General features: G+C 53.5%; 1 protein-coding gene across 1 annotated transcript; it reads left to right on the forward strand.

Annotated features, from left to right (window-relative positions):
- The first annotated feature begins 3,598 nt into the window (after positions 1-3,598).
- On the forward strand, positions 3,599-11,081 carry LOC129490686 (fatty acid synthase-like). The gene is given in 14 exon segments (XM_055294513.2): positions 3,599-3,681; positions 3,806-4,347; positions 4,350-4,436; positions 4,439-5,119; positions 5,122-5,196; positions 5,199-5,329; positions 5,331-5,479; positions 5,481-7,633; positions 7,636-8,103; positions 8,106-9,104; positions 9,107-9,931; positions 9,934-10,811; positions 10,888-10,918; positions 10,921-11,081. Coding segments are annotated over 14 exon segments (7,206 nt in total). The 3' UTR covers positions 11,025-11,081.
- Positions 11,082-22,279: the final 11,198 nt, after the last annotated feature.

Genomic DNA, 22,279 nt, shown 5'->3' on the forward strand with positions numbered 1-22,279 from the left:
CTTCTCTCTCACTCTCTCTGTCATTCCTGAATAGATATCACCCTACAGATGTCTGATGTGAAATTGCATTGGCAGTGATAGGACGTGGGTCTGTCCTGGGTGCAGGATGAAGGCAGGAAGGCTGATAGGACAGATTTTTATGATCATACATCCCACTGGGGTGAATGCAACATCATCCCATGTTATATGGGGGACTAATTCAGTCCAGCCATTTCCAGGACCTTTGCTGGGAGGATGAAGCCTCAGGGCTCAGTGCTAGCCAGCTGGGGGTGAGACTGGGAGCAGTCCATTAGCCATGAGTTGCCGATCTGCATCTGCACCTGCTCCAGCTGGGCTTTGGCAGCCGTGATTCCTGAACCGACGCGTGGCTCTGCTTGCATGGACCAAGCTTGCAACATCTTTCCACAATAAAACTGTGATGGGAGTTAATAGTGTGAATCGCTGTGCAATTGAACAGGGTCTATAAAGTGTTTATGAGGCGTAACCAAGGGGGCTGAATGGGAGGCCAGCGCTTGGCTTTTGGCCACAGGTAACACCTGGGGCATCCCTAGCCAGGGCGATGTCTTAAGAATTTCTGATGTTGTGCATTCAGATCAACTTCTTTTAGAACTATTCCAAGGTGTTTAGGAGGTAGACTTGCTCACTTGGGAAGTCTTTCTTTACTTTTTGCTTTTTTAGAGACAGAATGGAGTGCAGTGGTGCAATCATAGCTCACTGCAGCCTCAAACTCCTAGGCTGACATGATCCTCCCACATCAGCCTTCAGATTAGCTGGGACTACAGGTGTGGCTGATTAAAAATTTTCTCTTTTTGTAGAGACGGGGTTTCACTATATTGCTCAGGCTGGTCTTAAACTTCTGGGCTCAAGTGATCTTTCCATCTCGACCTCCCAAAGCACTAGGATTACAGATGTGAGCCACCAGCACACCCGGCCATCATTTGGGAATTCTTGCTGGTGGTTATTAAATCTACTAATGTCCTTAGTTTCTTCTACTGACATTCAGAGCATTCTAGTTTCTGCGAGGGTAAGTAGAAACCACCTGATATACAATTGCATTAGTCAGGATTACCGTTACTAGTTGCTGCAACAAAATAGCCTTAAATCACCACTGGTTTACACAACACAAGCTTATTCCTTGCTCATGCTGCATCTCCAGTGAGAGCCAACAGGAGCCTCTCTCTGCTCCATACAGTCACTCAGGGCCCCAGGCTAGAGGAGAAATTACAGAAGACATGTTATCTTTGAGATCTCTCTGGAAGGAAGAGAGGAATGGATGAGGCATGCTGGGCTTAACTGCCTTGACCTGCAGGTAACACATGTCATTTTTGTCACGGTCTCTGAGAGAGGAGAAAGAAACTGGACAGGCAGGCAGTTAGGGTGGGTCCTCAGTTGAATTCTTTCAAATGAAAGAACAGCCTGAAAAATCAAGCTGCAGGCACAAATAAGGGAACTTGCACAGGGGGGCTTGCCTGAGACATGCCCACAGCTCCACAGATAAAAAAGCCTACACAGGTGACTTGCTTAGACATGCCCACAGTGGAAAAGTCCATCTCCCGACAAATGTGCAGTAAGGGGAACAAAGCAATATAGAGAACTCAAGCTAAGGGGCTGCATGTGCATTAGGAGAATGGGGTGGGGAGCTACCAGAAGTTTGTGCCTTTATGCAAATGAGATGCCCAGCCCTCATCAGTTTCTTATAAAAGCCTTTGCATTCAACTGTAAAAACAGCAACCCATTTGGGCTCCCTCTCTACTGCAGAGAGCTTTCTTTCACTTATTAAACTTTACTCTAACCTCACCCTATGTGTCCACGCTCCTTAATTCTCTTGGTCATGAGACAAAGAACTCCCGCTGACACTTCACAATGAGAGACTGCTACATTGTGATGCATTGGGGAGACTGCAACATCTCTGTGTGGAAAAAACACTTTTTTTTTTTGAGGCTCGCTCTCTTTCCCAGACTGGAGTGCAGTGGCACGATCTCAGCTCACTGCAACCTCCGCCTCCTAGGTTCAAGCAATCCGCTCACCTCAGCCTCCCAAGTAGCTGGGATTACAACTGTGTGTCACCACACCCAGCTCATTTTTGTATTTTTAGTAGAGACAGGGTTTCACCATGTTGGCCAGGCTGGTCTCGAACTCCTGACCTCAAGTGATCTGCCCAACTTGGCCTCCCAAAGTGCTGGGATTACAAGTGTGAGCCACCCCACTCAGCCACAAGCTGGTTTTTCTCTGCTCTCACCCCACAACGACCAACATGGAAGACTTCTGTGACCAAATGTTTAGGGATTTCTCCCCACTAGCAAACACGTAATTCATTCTGCAGCAGATGCTAGCTGGGCATCCTCTCCCTGGAGACAGCATCTGATCCCATAGGTTGAGAAATCAGCCCCCAAGACTTTGATGCCAATCACAAGCCCCAGGTTGTTTTATCTGTGCTTCTGACTGGTGACTATAAATCAGGGTTCCCACAACCCCCTCTTTGCGTTTGCTTAATTTGCCGGAGTGGCTCACAGAACTCAGGGAAACACTTACATTTACTGGTTTATTATAAAAGATGTTCCAAAGGCTACAGAGGAAGAGGAGTGTGAACCCCGAACATTTGAGACAGGTCTCAGTAAATTTAGAAAGCTTATTTTACCAGGGTTGAGGATGCGCACCCATGACACTGCCTCAGGAAGTGCTGACGTCATGTGCCCAAGGTGGTTGGGGCACAGCTTGGTTTTATGCATTTTAGGGAGACATGAGACATCAATCAATATATGTAAGAAGTACATTGGATTGGTCGGGAAAGACAGGACAACTTGAAGCAAAGGCTGGAAGACTGCAAGCAGGGAGGGGGCTTCCAGGTCATAGATAGGTGAGAGGAATGGTTGCAGTCTTCTGAGCTTCTGAGTAGCCTTTCCAAAGGAGGCAGTCAGATATGCATCTATCTCAGTGAGCTGAGGGATGACTTTGGATAGAATGGGAGGCAGACTTGCCCTGAGCAGATCCCAGTTTGAAGGAGCCCAAGATATTTTCCTTTCACAGGTGCATAGGGTGAGGTACGGAGGAAGGGATGGAGAGATTCCATGCCACCCCTGGGTGCAACACTACCCACCCCCCCACCAGGAACCTCCACGTGTTCAGCCTTCTGGAAGCCCCCTGAACCCAGTTCTTTAGGGTTTTTATAAAATCATTACATAGGGCATGATTGATTAAGTGACTGGCTATTGGTGATTCAGGTCACCGTTGAGCCCCTCTCTCCTCCCTGGAGGTTAGGGGTGGGGCTGAAAGTCCCAACCCTCTAATCCTTCCTTGGTCTTTGGGTGACTAGCCCCTATCCTGAAGCTACTCACTAACATACAAAAAGATGATCACTTTAAGGATTCTAAGGCTGTTGGGAGTTGTGTGCCAGGAAAGGGGACGAAGACTAAATATATATTTTACAAGTTCACACAGTCCATTGGTCTAAACTGGTTACATGTTTTCAAGTGTTCTGTAAGGAAGGCAGGGGGACGATCAGGGTACAGAGGGCACACTTGGTGAGCATGAACTTGTCTGCACAGCAGCTCTCACCCCGGGGCTTCCCTGGCATTTTGGGAGGCGGCAGCGTGTGGCCATGGCGGACACCCTCTTGATTAGTACCTTGCTGTGGGCTGGTGTCCACTGTCTGGCCTCCAGGAGTCAGCCCACCTTCAGAAGGTAGTGACATGCATTGATATAAAAGCAAGCCAGGCATGGTGTCTCACACCTCTAATGCTAGTACTCTGGGAGGCTCAGGCAGAAGGATTACTTGAGGCCAGGAGTTCAAGACCAGCCTGGGCAGCATAGCAAGATCCTGTACTTGGGTGGGCGTGAGCGGCTCTGAGACCTCGGAGGCCCTGAGCCGAGACCCTGAGACACTTGTGGGCTACAGCATGGTGGGCTGCCAGCGAGCCATGATGGCCAACCGGCTCTCCTTCTTCTTTGACTTCAGAGGGCCCAGCATCGCCCTGGACATGGCCTGCTCCTCCAGCCTGATGGCCCTGCAGAACGCCTACCAGGCCATCCACAGCGGGCAGTGCCCTGCCACCATCGTGGGGGGCATCAACATCCTGTTGAAGCCCAACACCTCCGTGCAGTTCTTGAGGCTGGGGATGCTCAGACCCGAGGGCACCTGCAAGGCCTTCGACGCAGCGGGGAACGGGTACTGCCGCTCGGAGGGTGTGGTGGCCGTCCTGCTGACCAAGAAGTCCCTGGCCTGGCGGGTGTATGCCACCATCCTGAACGCCGGCACCAATACAGATGGCTTCAAGGAGCAAGGTGTGACCTTCCCTTCAGGGAATATCCAGGAGCAGCTCATCCGTTTGTTGTACCAGTCAGCCGGAATGGCCCTGAGTCATTTGAGTACATCGAAGCCCACGGCACAGGCACCAAGGTGGGCGACCCCCAGGAGCTGAATGGCATCACCCGAGCCCTGTCACCACCCGCCAGGAGCCGCTGCTCATTGGCTCCACCAAGTCCAACATGGGGCACCCGGAGCCAGTCTCGGGGCTGGCAGCCCTGGCCAAGGTGTTGCTGTCCCTGGAGCACGGGCTCTGGGCCCCCAACCTGCACTTCCACAGCCCCAGCGCTGAGATCCCAGTGCTGTTGGATGGGCGGCTGCAAGTGGTGGCCCAGCCCCTGCCCGTCTGTGGCGGCAACGTCGGCATCAATTCCTTTGGCTTCGGGGACTCCAAAGTGCACGTCTTCCTGAGGCCCAACACGCAGCCGCCCCCGGCACCCGCCCCACATGCCACCCTGCCCCGTCTGCTGCGGGCCAGCGGACGCACCCCCGAGGCCATGCAGAAGCTGCTGGAGCAGGGCCTCCAGCACAGCCAGGACTTGGCTTTCCTGAGCATGCTGAACGACATCGCAGCGGTCCCCACCACCGCCATGCCCTTCCATGGCTATGCCGTGCTGGGTGGTGAGTGCGGTGGCCCAGAGGTGCAGCAGGTGCCCGCTGGCGAGCGCCCGCTCTGGTTCATCTGCTCTGGGATGGGCACACAGTGGTGCAGGATGGGGCTGAGCCTCATGCACCTGGACTGCTTCCGAGATTCCATCCTGCGCTCCGATGAGGCTGTGAAGCCGTTCGGCCTGAAGGTGTCACAGCTGCTGCTGAGCTAGACGAGAGCACCTTTGATGACATCATCCATGCCTTCGTGAGCCTGACCGCCATCCAGATAGGCCTCATAGACCTGCAGGCTGCCTGTCCCAGGAGGAGGCCGTCCTCGCTGCCTACTGGAGGGGACAGTGCATCAAAGAAGCCCATCTCCTGCCGGGCGCCATGGCAGCCGTGGGCTTGTCCTGGGAGGAGTGTAAACAGTGCTGCCCCCCCGGGCGTGGTGCCCGCCTGCCACAACTCCAAGGACACAGTCACCATCTCGGGACCTCAGGCCCTGGTGTTTGAGTTCGTGGAGCAGCTGAGGAAGGAGGGTGTGTTTGCCAAGGAGGTGCGGACCGGCGGTATGGCCTTCCACTCACTTCATGGAGGCCATCGCACCCCCACTGCTGCAGGCGCTCAAGAAGGTGATCCGGGAGCCGAAGCCACGTTCAGCCCGCTGGCTCAGCACCTCTATCCCTGAGGCCCAGTGGCACAGCAGCCTGGCACGCACGTCCTCCGCCGAGTACAACGTCAACAACCTGGTGAGCCCTGTGCTGTTCCAGGAGGCCCTGTGGCACGTGCCTGAGCACGCAGTGGTGCTGGAGATCCCGCCCCATGCCCTGCTGCAGGCTGTCCTGAAGCGTGGCCTGAAGCTGAGCTGCACCATCATCCCCCTGATGAAGAAGGATCACAGGGACAACCTGGAGTTCTTCCTTGCCGGCATCGGCAGGCTAAACCTCTCAGGCATCGACGCCAACCCCAATGCCTTGTTCCCGCCTGTGGAGTTTCCAGCTCCCCGAGGAACCCCCCTCATCTCTCCACTCATCAAGTGGGACCACAGCCTGGCCTGGGATGTGCCGGCCGCCGAGGACTTCCCCAATGGCTCTGGTTCCCCCTCAGCCGCCGTCTACAACATCGACACCAGCTCCGAGTCTCCTGACCGCTACCTGGTGGACCACACCCTCGACGGTCCCATCATCTTCCCCGCCACTGGCTACCCGAGCATAGTGTGGAAGATGCTGGCCCACGCCCTGGGCCTGGCCATCTAGCAGCTGCCCGTGGTGTTTGAGGACGTGGTGCTGCACCAGGCCACCATCCTGCCCAAGACTGGGACCGTGTCTCTGGAGGTACGGCTCCTGGAGGCCTCCCGCGCCTTTGAGGTGTCAGAGAACGGCAACCTGATAGTGAGTGGGAAGGTGTACCAGTGGGATGACCCTGACCCCAGGCTCTTCGACCACCCGGAAAGCCCCACCCCCAACCCCGCGGAGCCCCTCTTCCTGGCCCAGGCTGAAGTTTACAGGGAGCTGCGCCTGCGCGGCCACAGCTACAGCCCTCACTGCCAGGGCACCCTGGAGGCCAGCCTGGAAGGTGACTCGGGGAGGCTGCTGTGGAAGGATAACTGGGTGAGCTTCATGGACACCATGCTGCAGATGTCCATCCTGGGCTCGGCCAAGCATGGCCTGCACCTGCCCACCCGCATCACCACCGTCCACATTGACCCTGCCACTCACAGGCAGAAACTGTACACGCTGCAGGACAAGGCCCAAGTGGCTGACGTGGTGGTGAGCAGGTGGCTGAGTGTCACAGTGGCCGGAGGCGTCCACATCTCCCGGCTCCACACTGAGTTGGCCCTGCGGCGGCAGCAGGAGCAGCAGGTGCCCATCCTAGAGAAGTTTTGCTTCACTCCCCACATGGAAGAGGGGTGCCTGTCTGAGCGCGCTGCCCTGCAGGAGGAGCTGCAACTGTGCAACGGACTGGCACAGGCACTGCAGACCAAGGTGACCCAGCAGAGGCTGAAGATGGCGGTGCCCGGACTGGATGGGGCCCGGGTCCCCCAGGACCCCTCACAGCAGGAACTGCCCCGGCTGTTGTGGGCTGCATGAAGGCTTCAGCTCAACGGGAACCTGCAGCTGGAGCTGGCGCAGGTGCTGGCCCAGGAGAGGCCCAAGCTGCCAGAGGACCCTCTGCTCAGCGGCCTCCTGGACTCCCTGGCACTCAAGGCCTGCCTGGACACTGCCTTGGAGAACATGCCCAGCCCGAAGATGAAGGTGGTGGAGGTGCTGGCTGGCCACGGTCACCTGTATTCCCGCATCCCAGGCCTGCTCAGCCCCCATCCCCTGCTGCAGCTGAGCTACACGGCCACCGACTGCCACCCCCAGGCCCTGGAGGCTGCCCAGGCCGAGCTGCAGCAGCATGACGTTGCCCAGGGCCAGTGGGACCCCGTAGACCCTGCCCCCAGTGCCCTGGGCAGTGCTGACCTCCTGGTGTGCAACTGTGCTGTGGCTGCCCTCAGGGACCTGGCCTCAGCTCTCAGCAACATGGTGGCTGCCCTGAGAGGAGGGGGCTTCCTGCTACTGCACACACTGCTCTGGGGGCACCCCCTCGGGGACACCATGGCCTTCCTCACCTCCACTGAGCCGCAATACAGCCAGGGCATCCTGAGCCAGGACGCGTGGGACAGCCTCTTCTCCAGGGTGTCGCTGCGCCTGGTGGGCCTGAAGAAGTCCATCTACGGCTCCACACTCATCCTGTGCTGCGGCCTGCCCCGCAGGACAGCCCCATCTTCCTGCCCGTGGAGGACACCAGCTTCCGCTTAGTGGAGTCTCTGAAGGGCATCCTGGCTGACAAAGACTCCTCCCGGCCTGTGTGGCTGAAGGCCATCAACTGTGCCACCTCGGGCGTGGTGGGCTTGGTGAACTGTCTCCGCCAAGAGCCCGGCGGGCACCGCCTTTGGTGTGTGCTGCTCTCCAACCTTAGCAGCACCTCCCGCGTCCAGGAGGTGGACCCGGGCTCCGCCGAACTGCAGAAGGTGTTGCAGGGAGACCTGGTGATGAACGTCTACCGCGACGGGGCCTGGGGGGCCTTCCGCCACTTCCTGCTGGAGGAGGACAAGCCTGAGGAGCCGACGGCATACGCCTTTGTGACCACCCTCACCTGGGGGGACCTGTCCTCCATCTGCTGGGTCTGCTCCTCGCTGCGCCATGCCCAGCCCACCCGCCCTGGCACCAGCTCTGCACAGTCTACTATGCCTCCCTCAACTTCCACGACATCATGCTGGCCACTGGCAAGCTGTCCCCTGATGCCATCCCAGGGAAGTGGACCTCCCAGGACAGCCTGCTAGGCATGGAGTTCTCGGGCCGAGACGCCAGCGGCAAGAGTGTGATGGGACTGGTGCCTGCCGAGGGCCTGGCCACCTCTGTCCTGCTGTCACCGGACTTTCTCTGGGATGTGCCCTCCAACTGGACCCCGGAGGAGGTGGCCTCAGTGCCTGTCGTCTGCAGCACGGCCTACTACGCACTGGTGGTGCGCGGGCGGGTGCGGCCCGGGGAGACGGTGCTCATCCACTCGGGCTCCGGCGGCGTGGGCCAGGCCACCATCGCCCTCAGTCTGGGCTGCCGCGTCTTCACCACCGTGGGGTCGGCTGAGAAGTGGGCGTACCTTCAGGCCAGGTTCCCCCAGCTCGACAGCACCAGCTTCGCCAACTCCCGGGACACGTCCTTCGTGCAGCATGTGCTGTGGCACACGGGCGGGAAGGGCGTTGACCTGTTCTTGAACTCTTTGGCGGAAGAGAAGCTGCAGGCCAGCGTGAGGTGCTTGGCTATGCACGGTCGCTTCCTGGAAATTGGCAAATTCGACCTTTCTCAGAACCACCCACTTGGCATGGCCATCTTCCTAAAGAACGTGACATTCCACGGGATCCTGCTGGATGCGTTCTTCAACGAGAGCAGTGCTGACTGGCGGAAGGTGTCGGCGCTTGCGCAGGCCGGTATCCGGGATGGGGTGGTCCGGCCCCTCAAGTGCACGGTGTTCCCCGGGGCCCAGGTGGAGGACGCCTTCTGCTACATGGCCCAAGGGAAGCACATTGGCAAAGTCGTCGTGCAGGTGCTTGCGGAGGAGCCGGAGGCAGTGCTGAAGGGGGCCAAACCCAAGCTGATGTCGGCCATCTCCAAGACCTTCTGCCCGGCCCACAAGAGCTACATCATCACTGGTGGTCTGGGTGGCTTCGCCTGGAGTTGGCGCAGTGGCTGATACAGCGCGGGGTGCAGAAGCTCGTGTTGACCTCTCGCTCCGGGATCCAGACAGGCTACCAGGCCAAGCAGGTCCGCCGGTGGAGGCACCAGGACGTACAGGTTCAGGTGTCCACCAGCAACATCAGCTCATTGGAGGGGGCCCAGGGCCTCATTGCCGAGGCGGCGCAGCTTGGGCCCGTGGGTGGCGTCTTCAACCTGGCTGTGGTCTTGAGAGACGCCATGCTGGAGAACCAGATCCCAGAGTTCTTCCAGGACGTCTGCAAGCCCAAGTACAGAGGCACCCTGAACCTGGACAGGGTGACCCGAGAGGCGTGCCCAGAGCTGGACTACTTTGTGGTCTTCTCTGTGAGCTCCGGACGCGGCAATGCGGGACAGCGCAACTACGGCTTTGCCAATTCCGCCATGGAGCGCATCTGTGAGAAACGCCCGCACAAAGGCCTCCCAGGCCTGGCCGTGCAGTGGGGCGCCATCGGCGACGTGGGCCTTTTGGCGGAGACGATGAGCATCAACGACACGGTCATCAGTGGCACGCTGCCCCAGCGCATGGCCTCCTGCCTGGAGGTGCTGGACCTCCTCCTGAACCAGCCCCACATGGGCCTGAGCAGCTTCATGCTGGCTGAGAAGGCTGCGGCCTACGGGGACAGGGACAGCCAGCAGGACCTGGTGGAGGCCGTGGCACACATCCTGGGCATCCGCGACTTGGCTGCTGTCAACCTGGACAGCTCACTGGCGGACCTGGGCCTGGACTCGCTCATGAGCGTGGAGGTGCATCAGACGCTGGAGCGTGAGCTCAACCTGGTGCGTCCGTGCGCGAGGTGCGGCAGCTCACGCTCCGGAAACTGCAGGAGCTGTCCTCAAAGGCGGATGCAGCCAACGAGCTGGCATCCCCCACGCCCAAGGAGGATGGTCTGGCCCAGCAGCAGACTCAGCTGAACCTGCGCTCCCTGCTGGTGAACCCGGAGGGCCCCACCCTGATGCGGCTCAACTCGGTTCAGAGCTCGGAGCGGCCCCTGTTCCTGGTGCACCCAATCGAGGGCTCCACCACCGTGTTCCACAGCCTGGCCTCCCAGCTCAGCATCCCCACCTATGGCCTGCAGTGTACCCGAGCTGCGCCCCTCGACAGCATCCACAGCCTGGCTGCCTACTACATCGACTGCATCAGGCAGGTGCAGCCCGAGGGCCCCTACGGCGTGGCCGGCTACTCCTATGGGGCCTGCGTGGCCTTTGAAATGTGCTTCCAGCTGCAGGCCCAGCAGAGCCCGGCCCCCACCCACAACAGCCTCTTCCTGTTCGACGGCTCGCCCACCTACGTACTGGCCTACACCCAGAGCTACAGGGTGAAGCTGACCCCAGGCTGTGAGGCTGAGGCCGAGACGGAGGCCATATGCTTCTTCGTGCAGCAGTTCACGGACATGGAGCACAACACGGTGCTGGAGGCGCTGCTGCCGCTGAAGGGCCTGGAGGAGAGTGTGGCAGCCGCCGTGGACCTGATCATCAAGAGCCACCAGGGCCTGGACCGCCAGGAGCTGAGCTTCGCGGCCCTGTCCTTCTACTACAAGCTGCGTGCTGCTGAGCAGTACACACCCAAGGCCAAGTACCATGGCAACGTGATGCTACTGCGCGCCAAGATGGGTGGCGCCTACGGCGAGGACCTGGGCGCGGACTACAACCTCTCCCAGGTGCGCAAGGGGCCTGACGGGAACGGGGACCGGGACAGGAGTAGGGTGGGGCGGCAGCTGATCGCATCCCCTGCAGGTATGCGATGGGAAAGTATCTGTCCACGTCATCTAGGCGACCACTGCACGCTGCTGGAGGGCAGCGGCCTGGAGTCCATCGTCAGCATCATCCACAGCTCCCTGGCTGAGCCACGCGTGAGCGCGCGGGAGGGCTAGGCCCGTGCCCCCGCCTGCCACCGGAGGCCACTCCACCATCCCCACCCCACCCCACCCCACCCCATCCCCGCCATGCAACGGGATTGGAAGGGTCCTGCCGGTGGGACCCTGTCTGGCACAGTGCCACTGCCCCCCGAGGCTGCTAGACGTAGGTGTTAGGCATGTCCCACCCACCCGTCGCCTCTCACAGCACCTTGGGGCCACCAGAGCTGCCGACTTGGAGACTCCCGGTCTGTGAAGAGCCGGTGGTGCCCGCAGGAACCGGGCGGGGCCTTGTGCGCCCGTGGGGTCTGTGCTTGGTCTTTCTGCGCTTGGATTTGCATATTTATTGCATTGCTGGTAGAGACCCCCAGGCCTGTCCACCCTGCTAAGACTCCTCAGGCAGCGTGTGGGTCCTGCACTCTGCCCCCATTTCCCCGATGTCCCCTGCGGGCGCGGGCAGCCACCCAGGCCTGCTGGCTGCAGCCCCCTCTCGGCCAGGCATTGGCTGAGCCCGCTGAGTGGGAGGTCGTGGGCCAGTCCCCGAGGAGCTGGGCCCCTGCACAGGCACACAGTGCCTGGCCACACCCATGATGCAGGGCTGCCTCCAACCCTGCGGACCGCGCCGGGCACCAACATCGTGTTTGGTGTTTGTCTGTGTTTGTTTTTCAAGAAATGATTCAAATTGCTGCTTGGATTTTGAAATGTACTGTAACTGTCAGTGTACATGTCTGGACCCCGTTTCATTTTTACACCAATTTGGTAAAAATGCTGCTCTCAGCCTCCCACAATTAAACCGCATGTGATCTCTTAAAAAAAAAAAAAAAGATACTGTACTAAAAAAATAAAAAAATAAGGCTGGGCACGGTGGCTCACACCTGTAATCCCAGCACTTTGGGAGGCTGAGACGGGAGGATCACGAGGTCAGAGGATGGAGAACATCCTGGCTAACACGGTGAAACCCCGTCTCTACTAATAATACAAAAAATTAGCCGGCTGTGGTGGCACACGCCTATAGTCCCAACTATTTGGGAGGCTGACGCAGGAGAATTGCCTGAACCTGGGAGGCGGAGGTTGCAGTGAGCCGAGATTGCAGCACTGCACTCCAGCCTGGGTGACAGAGTGAGACTCTGTCTCAAAAAATAAATAAAGAAAGCAAGAAAGAAAAGAAAGAAATAAAAAACTTACCCAGGTGTAGTGGTGTACACCTGCAGTCCCAGCTACTCGGGAGCATGGCTTGGGACCAGGGGTTGGAGGCTGCAGTGAGCCATGATTGCACCAGCGCTCTCCAGCCTGGGAGACAGAGTGAGACCCTGTCTAAAAGTACCGGGCAGTAAAAAAGTCAGAATTTAAGTCTTATACTAAAAATGTCAGTAGATCACAAACAACATAAGTAAACCTGAAAAATATTATGCTGCTTAAAAAAAAAAAAAATCTTAGACTGGGCACTGTGGCTCATGCTTGTAATCTTAGCACTTTAGGAGTGCTGAGGTGGGAGGATTGCTTGAGGCCAGGAGTTTGAGACCAGCCTGGGCAACATGGTGAGACCCTATGTCTTAAACAAACAAAAAAAAAAGCCAGGTGTGGTGGTATGTGCCTGTAGTCCCAGCTACTCGGGAGGCTGAGCTGGGAGGATCACTTGAGGTCAGGAGGTCGAGGCTGCAGCGAGCTATGATGGCACCACTGCACTCCAGCCTGGGAGACAGAATCTCACTCTGTCTCTATTCAAAAAAGCAGGCCCAACCCAAGGGTGTCTACTCTTTGGGGAGTTACTCTCCTCATACTGCCTCCATAAGGTCCATTCCCCAAAAAGGAGCAGCCGCTTCTCAGTGCTGTCCCCTGATGGGACGTCCAGATCACCCAGGAAAGCTAAAAACAGTCAGCTCCGGGGCCCTGCCTAGAGATTCTGAATGGATGGCTCTGTGGCGAGGCTGGGTTTTGGAAAAACTCCTGTGCTCGTGATGCAGTCAAGGGAAGGTCCGTGGGTGAATCTTTCTGCGAAGCCAACTTTGCAAGATTCCTGAGGACAGACTGTGTGACCTGTCCCTGTCCCTGCAGCCCATGGGCGGGGGCTTCAACACACACTTTACAGTTTACAATGAACTTTATTTTTTAATTTTGTCGAGTCAGGGACTCACTCTGTCACCCAGGCTGGAGTGCAGTGGCGCAATCTGGGCTCACTGCAACCTCCACTTCCCAGGCCCAAGCAATTATCCTAACTCAGCCTCCCAAGTAGCTGGGACTACAGGTGTCAGCCATAACATCCAGCTAATTAAAAATTTTTTTTTTTTATAGAGATGGGGTTTCAACATGTTGGCCAGGCTGGTCTCGAACTCCTGACCTCAAGCGATCTGCCTGCCTCAACCTCCCAAAGTACTGGGGTTATAGGTGTGAGACACTGCACCTGGCCTACAAGGCACTTTTGATTACATTCATTTAACTTTTAGCGGGTGTCTGCTATTTTTCAGGGTCTCATTTGCTCTCTAAGGCAATAGCCGAATGCTAGTTATTATTGCAATGGCAATTACACCATTCCCGTTTTATAAAGGAGGCGACCTTAGGTGATTGGCTGAAAGTTGTGAAGCCAAGTGATCGAGCTGGATCTAAAACTCATTTTTATCCAATTATTTATTTATTTATTTTTAGAAACAGGGTCTTGCTCTGTCACCTAGGCTGGAGTGCAGTGGCGCGATCACAGCTCACTGCTGCCTTGAACTTGTGGGCTCAAGTCATCCTACTGCCTCAGCCTTCCAAGTAGCTGGGACTACAGGCATGTATCACCATGCTCAGCTAACTAAAAAAAATTTTTTTTAAGATGGCGGGGTGTGGTGTCTCACGCCTAGAATCCCAGCACTTTTGAAGGCCGAGGTGGGCAGATCACCTGAGGTCAGGAGTTCGAGATTAGCCTGACCAACCTGGTGAAACCCCAACTCTACTAAAATACAGAAATTAGCTAGGTGTGGTGGTGGGTGCCTGTAATCCCAGCAACTCAGGAGGCTGAGGCAGGAGAATCGCTTGAACCCGGGAGGTGGAGGTTGCGGTGAGCTGAGATTGCGCCACTGCACTCCAGCCTGGGTGACAGAATGAGACTCCCTCTCAAAAAAAAAATTTTTTTTTTAAGAGATAGGGTCTCACTATGTTTCCCAGGCTGGTCTCAAACTCTTGGCCTCAAGCAATCCTCCTGTCTTGGCCTCCCAAAATGTTGGGATTACAAGCATAAGCCACTACACCCAGCCTTCTCCCAGCTCTATATTTGGCCGTCTCTTCATTAAGCCAAGCCACCTCTGACCAGGTTCTCTGCTTCCAGAAAGATATCACTCCCCACCCTTATTGGAGAAGTGCTTTCTCCACCCTCCACCCCCTGCCATACCTCCATTACCTGCCACACACGTTCTATTCCAAGTCTTCTCGGTGCAAATTGGATGGGTTAATGAAGAAGGTGCTGACATGTGAGGTATGACATCTCACTTGGAATAAATTATGGGTCCTTCTTTTATTTAATCAAAGGAAATTTAAGTGTAGAAATCATCTGAAACAGATGGTTCAGCAGAGCACTTTGTATGAGAACCGAGGTCACAGCTAACACTGTAGACAGGGTAGGTTTATACATTAATTGTGACAGGCTTTGGGCAGATAGTGAAAAAGTACTTGGTACTAAAAATATCAGAATATAAGTCTTGTACTAAAAAAGTCAGTAGAACACAAACAACAGAAATAAACCTGAAAAATATTGTGCTGCTTAAAAAGAATATTAGGCTGGGCATGGTGGCTCATGCCTGTAACACTAGCAGTCTGGGAAGCCAAGGCAGGCAGATCGCTCAAGTCCAGGAGTTTCGGATCAGCTAAGCAACATAATGACACTCCATCTTTACAAAAATTAAAAAAAATTAGCCAGATACAGTGGTGTGCGCCTGTAGTCCCAGCTACTTGTGAAGCTGAGGCAGGAGGATCACTTGAACCCAGGAATTTGAGGCTGCAGTGAGCTATGATCACTGCACTGCACTCCATCTTGGGCGACAGAGCAAGACCTTGTCTCTATAAAAACGACAAAAAAATCTTAGATCAAACAGTCTATAATGTATGATTTCATTTAAGTTCCGAAACTGGTAAAACCAACCTATAGCCATAAAAATCAGATCAGAGGGCAGGGCACGGTGGCTCATGCCTGTAATCCCAGCACTTTGGGAGGCCGAGGTGGGCGGATCACGAGATCAGGAGATCGAGACCATTCTGACTAACATGGTGAAACCCCATCTCTGCTAAAAATACAAAAAATTAGCCGGGTGTGGTGGCAGGCGCCTGTAGTCCCAGCTACTCGGGAGGCTGAGGTGGGGGAATTGCTTGAACCTAGGAGGCGGAGGTTGCTGCAGTGAGCTGAGATTGCACCACTGCACTCCATGCTAGGTGACAGAGCGAGACACCGTATCAAAAAAAAAAAAACTATATATATATATCAGATCAGTGTTAGCTTCTAGGGAAAAGCTATACAGGCAACATTCTGAGATGACAAAATGTTCTGTGTCTTGACAGAGGTGCTGGTTACATGGGAATTTGATTTGTCAAAACTGATTGAATGATATAGGTAAGATCTGTGCATTTGGCTATGAGTAAATTATCTCTGAAAAATAAAAGTCAGTAACTAACACAACATGCTGGAAGATGAAAGGTAATGAAGTCACTTGAATGAGAGTCACTTTCCGTTATAAAGAAAAGAGGTTGCTGGGCGCGATGGCTCACGTCTGTAATCCCAGCACTTTGGGAGGCCCAGGCGGGCAGGTCACAAGGTCACAAGATCCAGACCATCTTGGCTAACACAGTGAAACCCCATCTCTACTAAAAATACAAAAAATTAGCTGGGTGTGGTGGCAGGCACCTGTAGTCCCAGCTACTTGGGAGGCTGAGGCAGGAGAATGGCGTGAACCCAGGAGGCAGAGGTTGCAGTGAGCCGAGATCATGCCACCACACTCCAGCCTGGGAGACAGAGCGAGACTCTGTCTCAAAAAAAAAAAGAAAAAAAAAAGAGGTTTAATTGACTCAGTTCAACATGGCCTCAGGAAACTTACTATCATGGTGGAAGGCAAAGGGGAAGCAAGGCACCTTCTTCATAAGGCGGCAGGAAGGAGAAGTGCTGAGCAAAGGGAGAAGAGGCCCTTATAAAGCCATCAGATCTCATGAGAACTCACTATCATGAGAACAGCATGGGGGAACCGCCCCCACGATTCACTTACCTCCACCTGGTCTCTCCCTTGACACTTGGGGATTATGGGGATTTGGGGGATTATAATTCAAGATGAGATTTGGGTGGGGACACAAAGCCTAATCATATCATTCCACCCTTGGCCCCTCACAAATCTCATGTTTCTTTCACAGTTCAAAACCAATCATGTCTTCCCAACAGTCCCCCTAAGTCTTAACTCATTCCAGCATTAACCCAAAAGTCCAAGTCCAAAGTCTCATCTGAGACAAAGCAAGTTCCTTCTGCCTATGAGCCTGTAAAATCAAAAGCAAGTTAGTTACTTCCTAGATACAAGGAGGGGACAGGCATTGGGTAAATATACCCATTCCAAATGGGAGAAAATTGGCCAAAACAAAGGGGCCACAGATCCCTTGCAAGTCTGAAATCCAGCAGGGCAGTCAAATCTTTTTTTTTTTCTTTCTTTTTTTGAGACAGAGTCTCACTCTGTCACCAGGCTGGAGTGCAGTGGCATGATCTCGGCTCACTGCAACCTCCGCCTCCTGGGTTCAAGCAATTCCCCTGCCTCAGCCTCCTAAGTAGCTGGGACTACAGGTGCACCACACCATGCCTGGCTAATTTTTTTTTTTTTGTATTTTTAGTAGAGATGGGGCTTCACCATGTTGGCCAGGATGGCCTCCATCTCCTGACCTCATGATCTGCCCGCCTTGGCCTCCCAAAGTGCTGGGATTACAGGCGTGAGCCACCACGGCAGTCAAATCTTAAAGTTCTGAAATGATCTCCTTTAACTCCATGTCTGACATTCAGGTCATGCTGGTGCAAGAGGTGCGCTCCCATGGCCTTGGGCAGCTCTGCCCCTGTGGCTTTGCAGGGTACAGAAGACTGCCAAAGAGTCAGAAGGAAGAAACAGCACAAGGAGATGAAGGATCCCTGACCAAGCAAATCCATCAATTTTAATCCTAAAATTAAGCCTGTTGGCCAGGCGCAGTGACTCATGCCTGCAATCACAGCACACTGGGACACCAAGGCGGGCAGATCACTTGAGGCCAGGAGTTTGAGACTAGGTTGGCCAACATGGTGAAACTCCGTCTCTACTAAAAATACAAAAATTAGCCAGGCATGATGGAGCATGCCTGTAGTCCCAGCTACTCGGGTGGTTGAGGCACAAGAATTGTTTAAACCCAGGAAGTGGAGGTTGCAGTGAGCCAAGATTGAGCCACTGCACCCCAGCCTGGGCAACAGAGTGTCTCAAAATATATATGTAAATAAACAAAATTAAGCCTACGAATATCTCTAATCCTAGCCCTGGTTTTAGCCCTACCCCATCCCTAACCCTAAGACTAACCCTGCTCATAACCCTAAACCTAGCCTGAATCCTAGCCGTAGCCATCACTTAACCCTAACCTAACTCTAGTCCTATCCCTAACCCTATTCCTAAACCAAATCCCAATCCTAAAAACAGACGTAGCCTCAATCCTAACTCTACCACAAGCCCTACCCTAGCCCTAAACCTAATGCTAAATCTAAGTGAGGTTTGCAAAATGAACCCGGCGAAGCTGATATTAAACTTTCCTCTTTTATTCTGTTGCACTTAAGCCAAATGAGTCTGGAGGAGTTGGGGAAAAAAGTGGGGCAGGGAGGGAAATCTCAGCTTCTTACTGCAGAGGCAACTTTCAGCATAAATCATCGCCTTCCACGAGAAAGCCAACATGTTTTCTAACAAGGAATCTAAATGGAATCTTTCCTGAGATAAGAGTGCACAGGGCTGTTACCAGCACACACTCTCACAACAGACACCAGAATCACAAATGTCAGGGCTGGAAGAGGCTGTCGGGCAGCCCTCGAGGGGATGAGAGACTGAGTACCATGAAGAGCTAGTGACTTGCCTGAGGTCCCTAAAGGAAATAGAATTCCATCCTGCACCTCCTCCAATAATACCGGCTTCCAGGCCAGGCACGGTGGCTCATGCGTGCCTTTGGGATCCCAGCACTTTGGGAGGCCGAGGTGGGCGAATCACCTGAGGTCAGGAGTTCAAGACCAGCCTGGCCAACATGGTGAAACCCCATCTCTACTAAAAATACAAAAATTAGCTGGGTGTGGTGGCACGGGCCTATAATCCCAGCTACTTGGGAGGCTGAGGCAGGAGAATCACTTGAAACCGGGAGGCGGAAGTTGCAGTGAACTGAGATCGAGCCACTGCATTCCAGCCTGAGTAATAAATAGAATGATGACTCTGTCTCAAAAACAAAACAAAACAAAACAAAAAAACAAAAAACCAGCTTCCAGCATTTGTCAAATGGCGTGATCAGGTCAATTATTAGTTCAGGCCATCTCCAGGGTCTCTTTGTTTGTTTGTTTGTTTTGAGACAGGGTCTCACACTGTCATGCAGACTGGAGTGCAGTGGAATGATCATAGCTCACTGTGGCCTCCAACTCCTGGGCTCAAGTGATCTTCCCACCTCAGTCACCCGAGTAGCTAAGCCTACAGGCATGCACCACCATGTCCAGCTAATTTTATTTTTTCGTAGGGGCGGGGTCTTGCTATGTTGCCTAGGCTGATCTTGAATTCCTGGGCTCAAGGAATCCTTCTGCTTTGGCCTCCCAAAGTGCTGGGATTACAGGTGTGAGCCACTGTGCCTGGCCAAAGGGGTGCATTTTGTGTTTTTTTGTTTGTTTGTTTTTTATTTTTTGAGACAGAGTTTCACTCTGTCGCCCAGTCTGGAGTGCAGTGGCACGATCTCAGCTCACTACAGCCTCTGCCTCTCGGGTTCAAGTGATTCTGCTGCCTCAGCCTCCAGAGTAGCTGGGACTACAGGTGCCCACCACCACGCCTGGCTAATTTTTGTATTTTTAGTAGAGATGGGGTTTCACCATGTTGACTAGGCTGGTCTTGAACACCTGAACTCAGGCGATCAGCCTGCCTCGGCCTCCCAAAGTGCTGGGATTACAGGTGTGAACCACTGTGCTCAGCCAGGGGTGCATTTTTGAGTCGTAAATGTGGGGAACAGAGCTCTAGCACATAAACCCCAGCAATCAGGTGGCTGCCACCAGGTTTGAGGGGACGCTGGTGGCACCTTTCCTCTGGGCAGCTTGCTCCTTCTGCCCTGTAATGTGATGTTCCTTGAAGTGTGCTTGAAATTCCTTAGCTATAACATTTTATTTCAGAATAAAAATAAATAATCAGATCAGGAAAAGAAAACTGATGGCAAGCCTTGCTGTGCGAGAGGAATTTTTTTTTTTTTTTTTTTACAGGTGACAATTCCCGGTTAAACATTTTCACGCATTCAAGGAGGGGGACAGCTTCGGCTCACAACAATGCTGCTGGAAAATTGGCCGGGCACGGTGGCTCATGCCTGTAATCCCAGCACTTTGGGAGGCCGAGACAGGCAGATCACCTGAGGTCAGGAGTTCCAGATCAGCCTGGCCAACACAGTGAAAAGTCGTCTCTACTAAAAATACAAAAATTGGCCAGGTGTGGTGGCAGGCACCTGTAATCCCAGCTACTCGGGAGGCTGAGGCAGGAGAATTGCTTGAACCTGGGAGGTGGAGGTTGCAGTGAGCTGAGATCGCATTACTGCACTTCACCGTGGAAGACAGAGTGACACTCTATCTCAAAAATAAAATAAAATAAAATAATGGACTGGAAAATCACTATGGGCCAAGCGGATTGCTTGATGGCTTGCCCAAGAGATATTTGAAAATATTAAGAGAAATACGAATTATGGATCACGATGGGCCCTTCAGACAAAGAGGAGAAGAACGATGCATCTTCAGCTTCTGCAGAAGATGAATGACAGAGGAGAAAAGATAGATGCGCTTAGGTCTGGCACAGTGGCTCACGCCTGTAATCCCAGCACTTTGGGAGGCTGAGGCGGGCAGATCACGAGGTCAGGAGGTCGAGACCATCTTGGCCAACATGGTGAAACCCTGTCTTTACTAAAATACAAAAATTATTTTATTTTTGTAGAGATGTGGTGGTGCATGCCTGTAATCCCAGCTACTTGGGAGGCTGAAGCAGGGGAATCGCTTGAACCCAGGAGGTGGAGCTTGCAGTGAGCCGAGATTGCACCACTGCACTCCAGCCTGGCAACAGAGCAAGACTCTGTCTCAAAAAAAAAAAAAAAAAAAGAAAGAAAAAAGAAAAGATAGTGGCTCACGCCTGTAATCCCAGCATTTTGAGAGGCCAAGGCGGGCAGATCACGAGGTCAGGAGATCAAGACCATCCTGGCTAACATGGTGAAATCCCGTCTCTACTAAAAATACAAAAAATCAGCCAGGCATGGTGGTGGGCGCCTGTAGTCCCAGCTACTCTTGGGAGGCTGAGGCAGGAGAGCGGCGTGAACCCAGGAGGCAGAGCTTGCAGTGAGCCAAGATTGCACCACTGCACTCCAGCCTCGGTGACAGAGCAAAACTCTGCCTAAAAAAAAAAAAAAGATAGATATGCTTGCTGTTTTTTTTTTTTTTTTTTTTTCCACACCGGAGTTTTGTATTCTTCTCACGTAGTTTTGTTCTTTTCAATAAAAGTAATTCATTAACTCTAAACCTAGCTATGATGGTTTCTTGTTTCTTTGCAGGATGTATTTTGTTTTCCTTGTTAAACAAGTAACTCTACAAATTGGAAAATATTCCTTGTCAGTACACCCCAGGTATGGAGTTTTCATTGATCAAAATATGGTCCCTGGAGGTCTGTTTAGGGACCAGGCAGGGCTTTTTTTCTAGCACTTTGTAGGAGCAAAGAACCAAGGCTAAGCCTGGGTGCGGTGGCTCACACTTGTAATCCCAACACTTCAGTGGGAAGACCACTTGAAGCCAGGAGTTTGAGGCCAGCCTGGACAACATAGCAAGACCTCATCTCTACAAAGAAATTAAAAATAATTTGTCAGGGCCAGGTGCAGTGGCTTACGCCTGTAATCCCAGTACTTTGGGAGGCAGAAGCAGGTGGATCACCCGAGGTCAGGAGTTCAAGACCAGCCTGGCCAACATTGCAAAATCCCATCTCTACTAAAAATACAAAAAATTAGCTGGGCATGGTGGCACATGCCTGTAATCCCAGCTACTTGGGAGGCTGAGGCAGGAAAATTGCTTGAACCCTGGAGGCGGAGGTTGCAGTGAGCTGAGATTGCACCACTGCACTCCAGCCTGGGTGAAAGAGTGAGATTCTGTCTCAAAAAAAAGAAAAAATTAGGCATAGTGGGGCTCACCTGTAGTCCCAGCTACTTTGGAGGCTAAGGTGGGAGGATTGCTTGAGTCCAGGAGTTTGAGGCTGCAGTAAGCCATGATCACACCACTGTACTCCAGCCTGGGCAACAGAGCAAGACCTTGTCCGGAAAAACAAAAACAAACCACTAGGACTAGAGCTTTGGTGAAAGGGCCTCATTGTCTGGGGTGCCACTTGAAGTTCTCTGTCTCATGGCTGAGGAAATCAAGGGCACAAACTCTCTCAGGGTGAGGAGGTTAGAGCAGGAGTTTAATAAGTGAAGGAGAGAGAGATAGCTCTCTGCCACAGATAGGGGTCCCGAAAAAGGGTCACTGTTTCACAGTTGAATACAGAGGCTTTTTTAAGAAACCGATGAGGGGTAGGTGTCTCATTTGCATAAGGCGTGAGTTTCTGGTAGCTCCACCCCATCCTCCTAGTGAGCATGCGGGCTCTCAGCTTGAGTTACTCCGTATTGCTTTGTTCCCCATACTGCGCATGTGTCAGGGAATGGAATTTTCCACTGCAGGCATGTCTGGGCAAGTCTCCTGTGTGGCCTTTCTTTTTTTCTTTTTTCTGTTTTTTGAGACAGGGTCTCACTCTGTCACCTAGACTGGATTGCAGTGGTGCGATCTCTGCTTGCTGTAACCTCTGCCTCCCAGGTTCAAGTGATTCTCCTGCCTCAGGCTCCCGAATAGCTGGGATTTCAGGCGCATGCCACCACGCCTGGCTAATTTTGTATTTTTAGTAGAGACGGGGTTTCACCATGTTGGCCAGGCTTGTCTCGAACTCCCGACCTCAGGTGATCCACTCGCCTCAGCATCCCAAAGTGCTGGGTCTATGCAGCTATAGGCACGTCTTAGGTAAGCCCCCTTGTGCAAGTTCCGT

This window comes from Symphalangus syndactylus, chromosome 9, assembly GCF_028878055.3.
Source record: "Symphalangus syndactylus isolate Jambi chromosome 9, NHGRI_mSymSyn1-v2.1_pri, whole genome shotgun sequence".
NCBI classification, from domain to species: Eukaryota; Metazoa; Chordata; class Mammalia; order Primates; family Hylobatidae; genus Symphalangus; species Symphalangus syndactylus.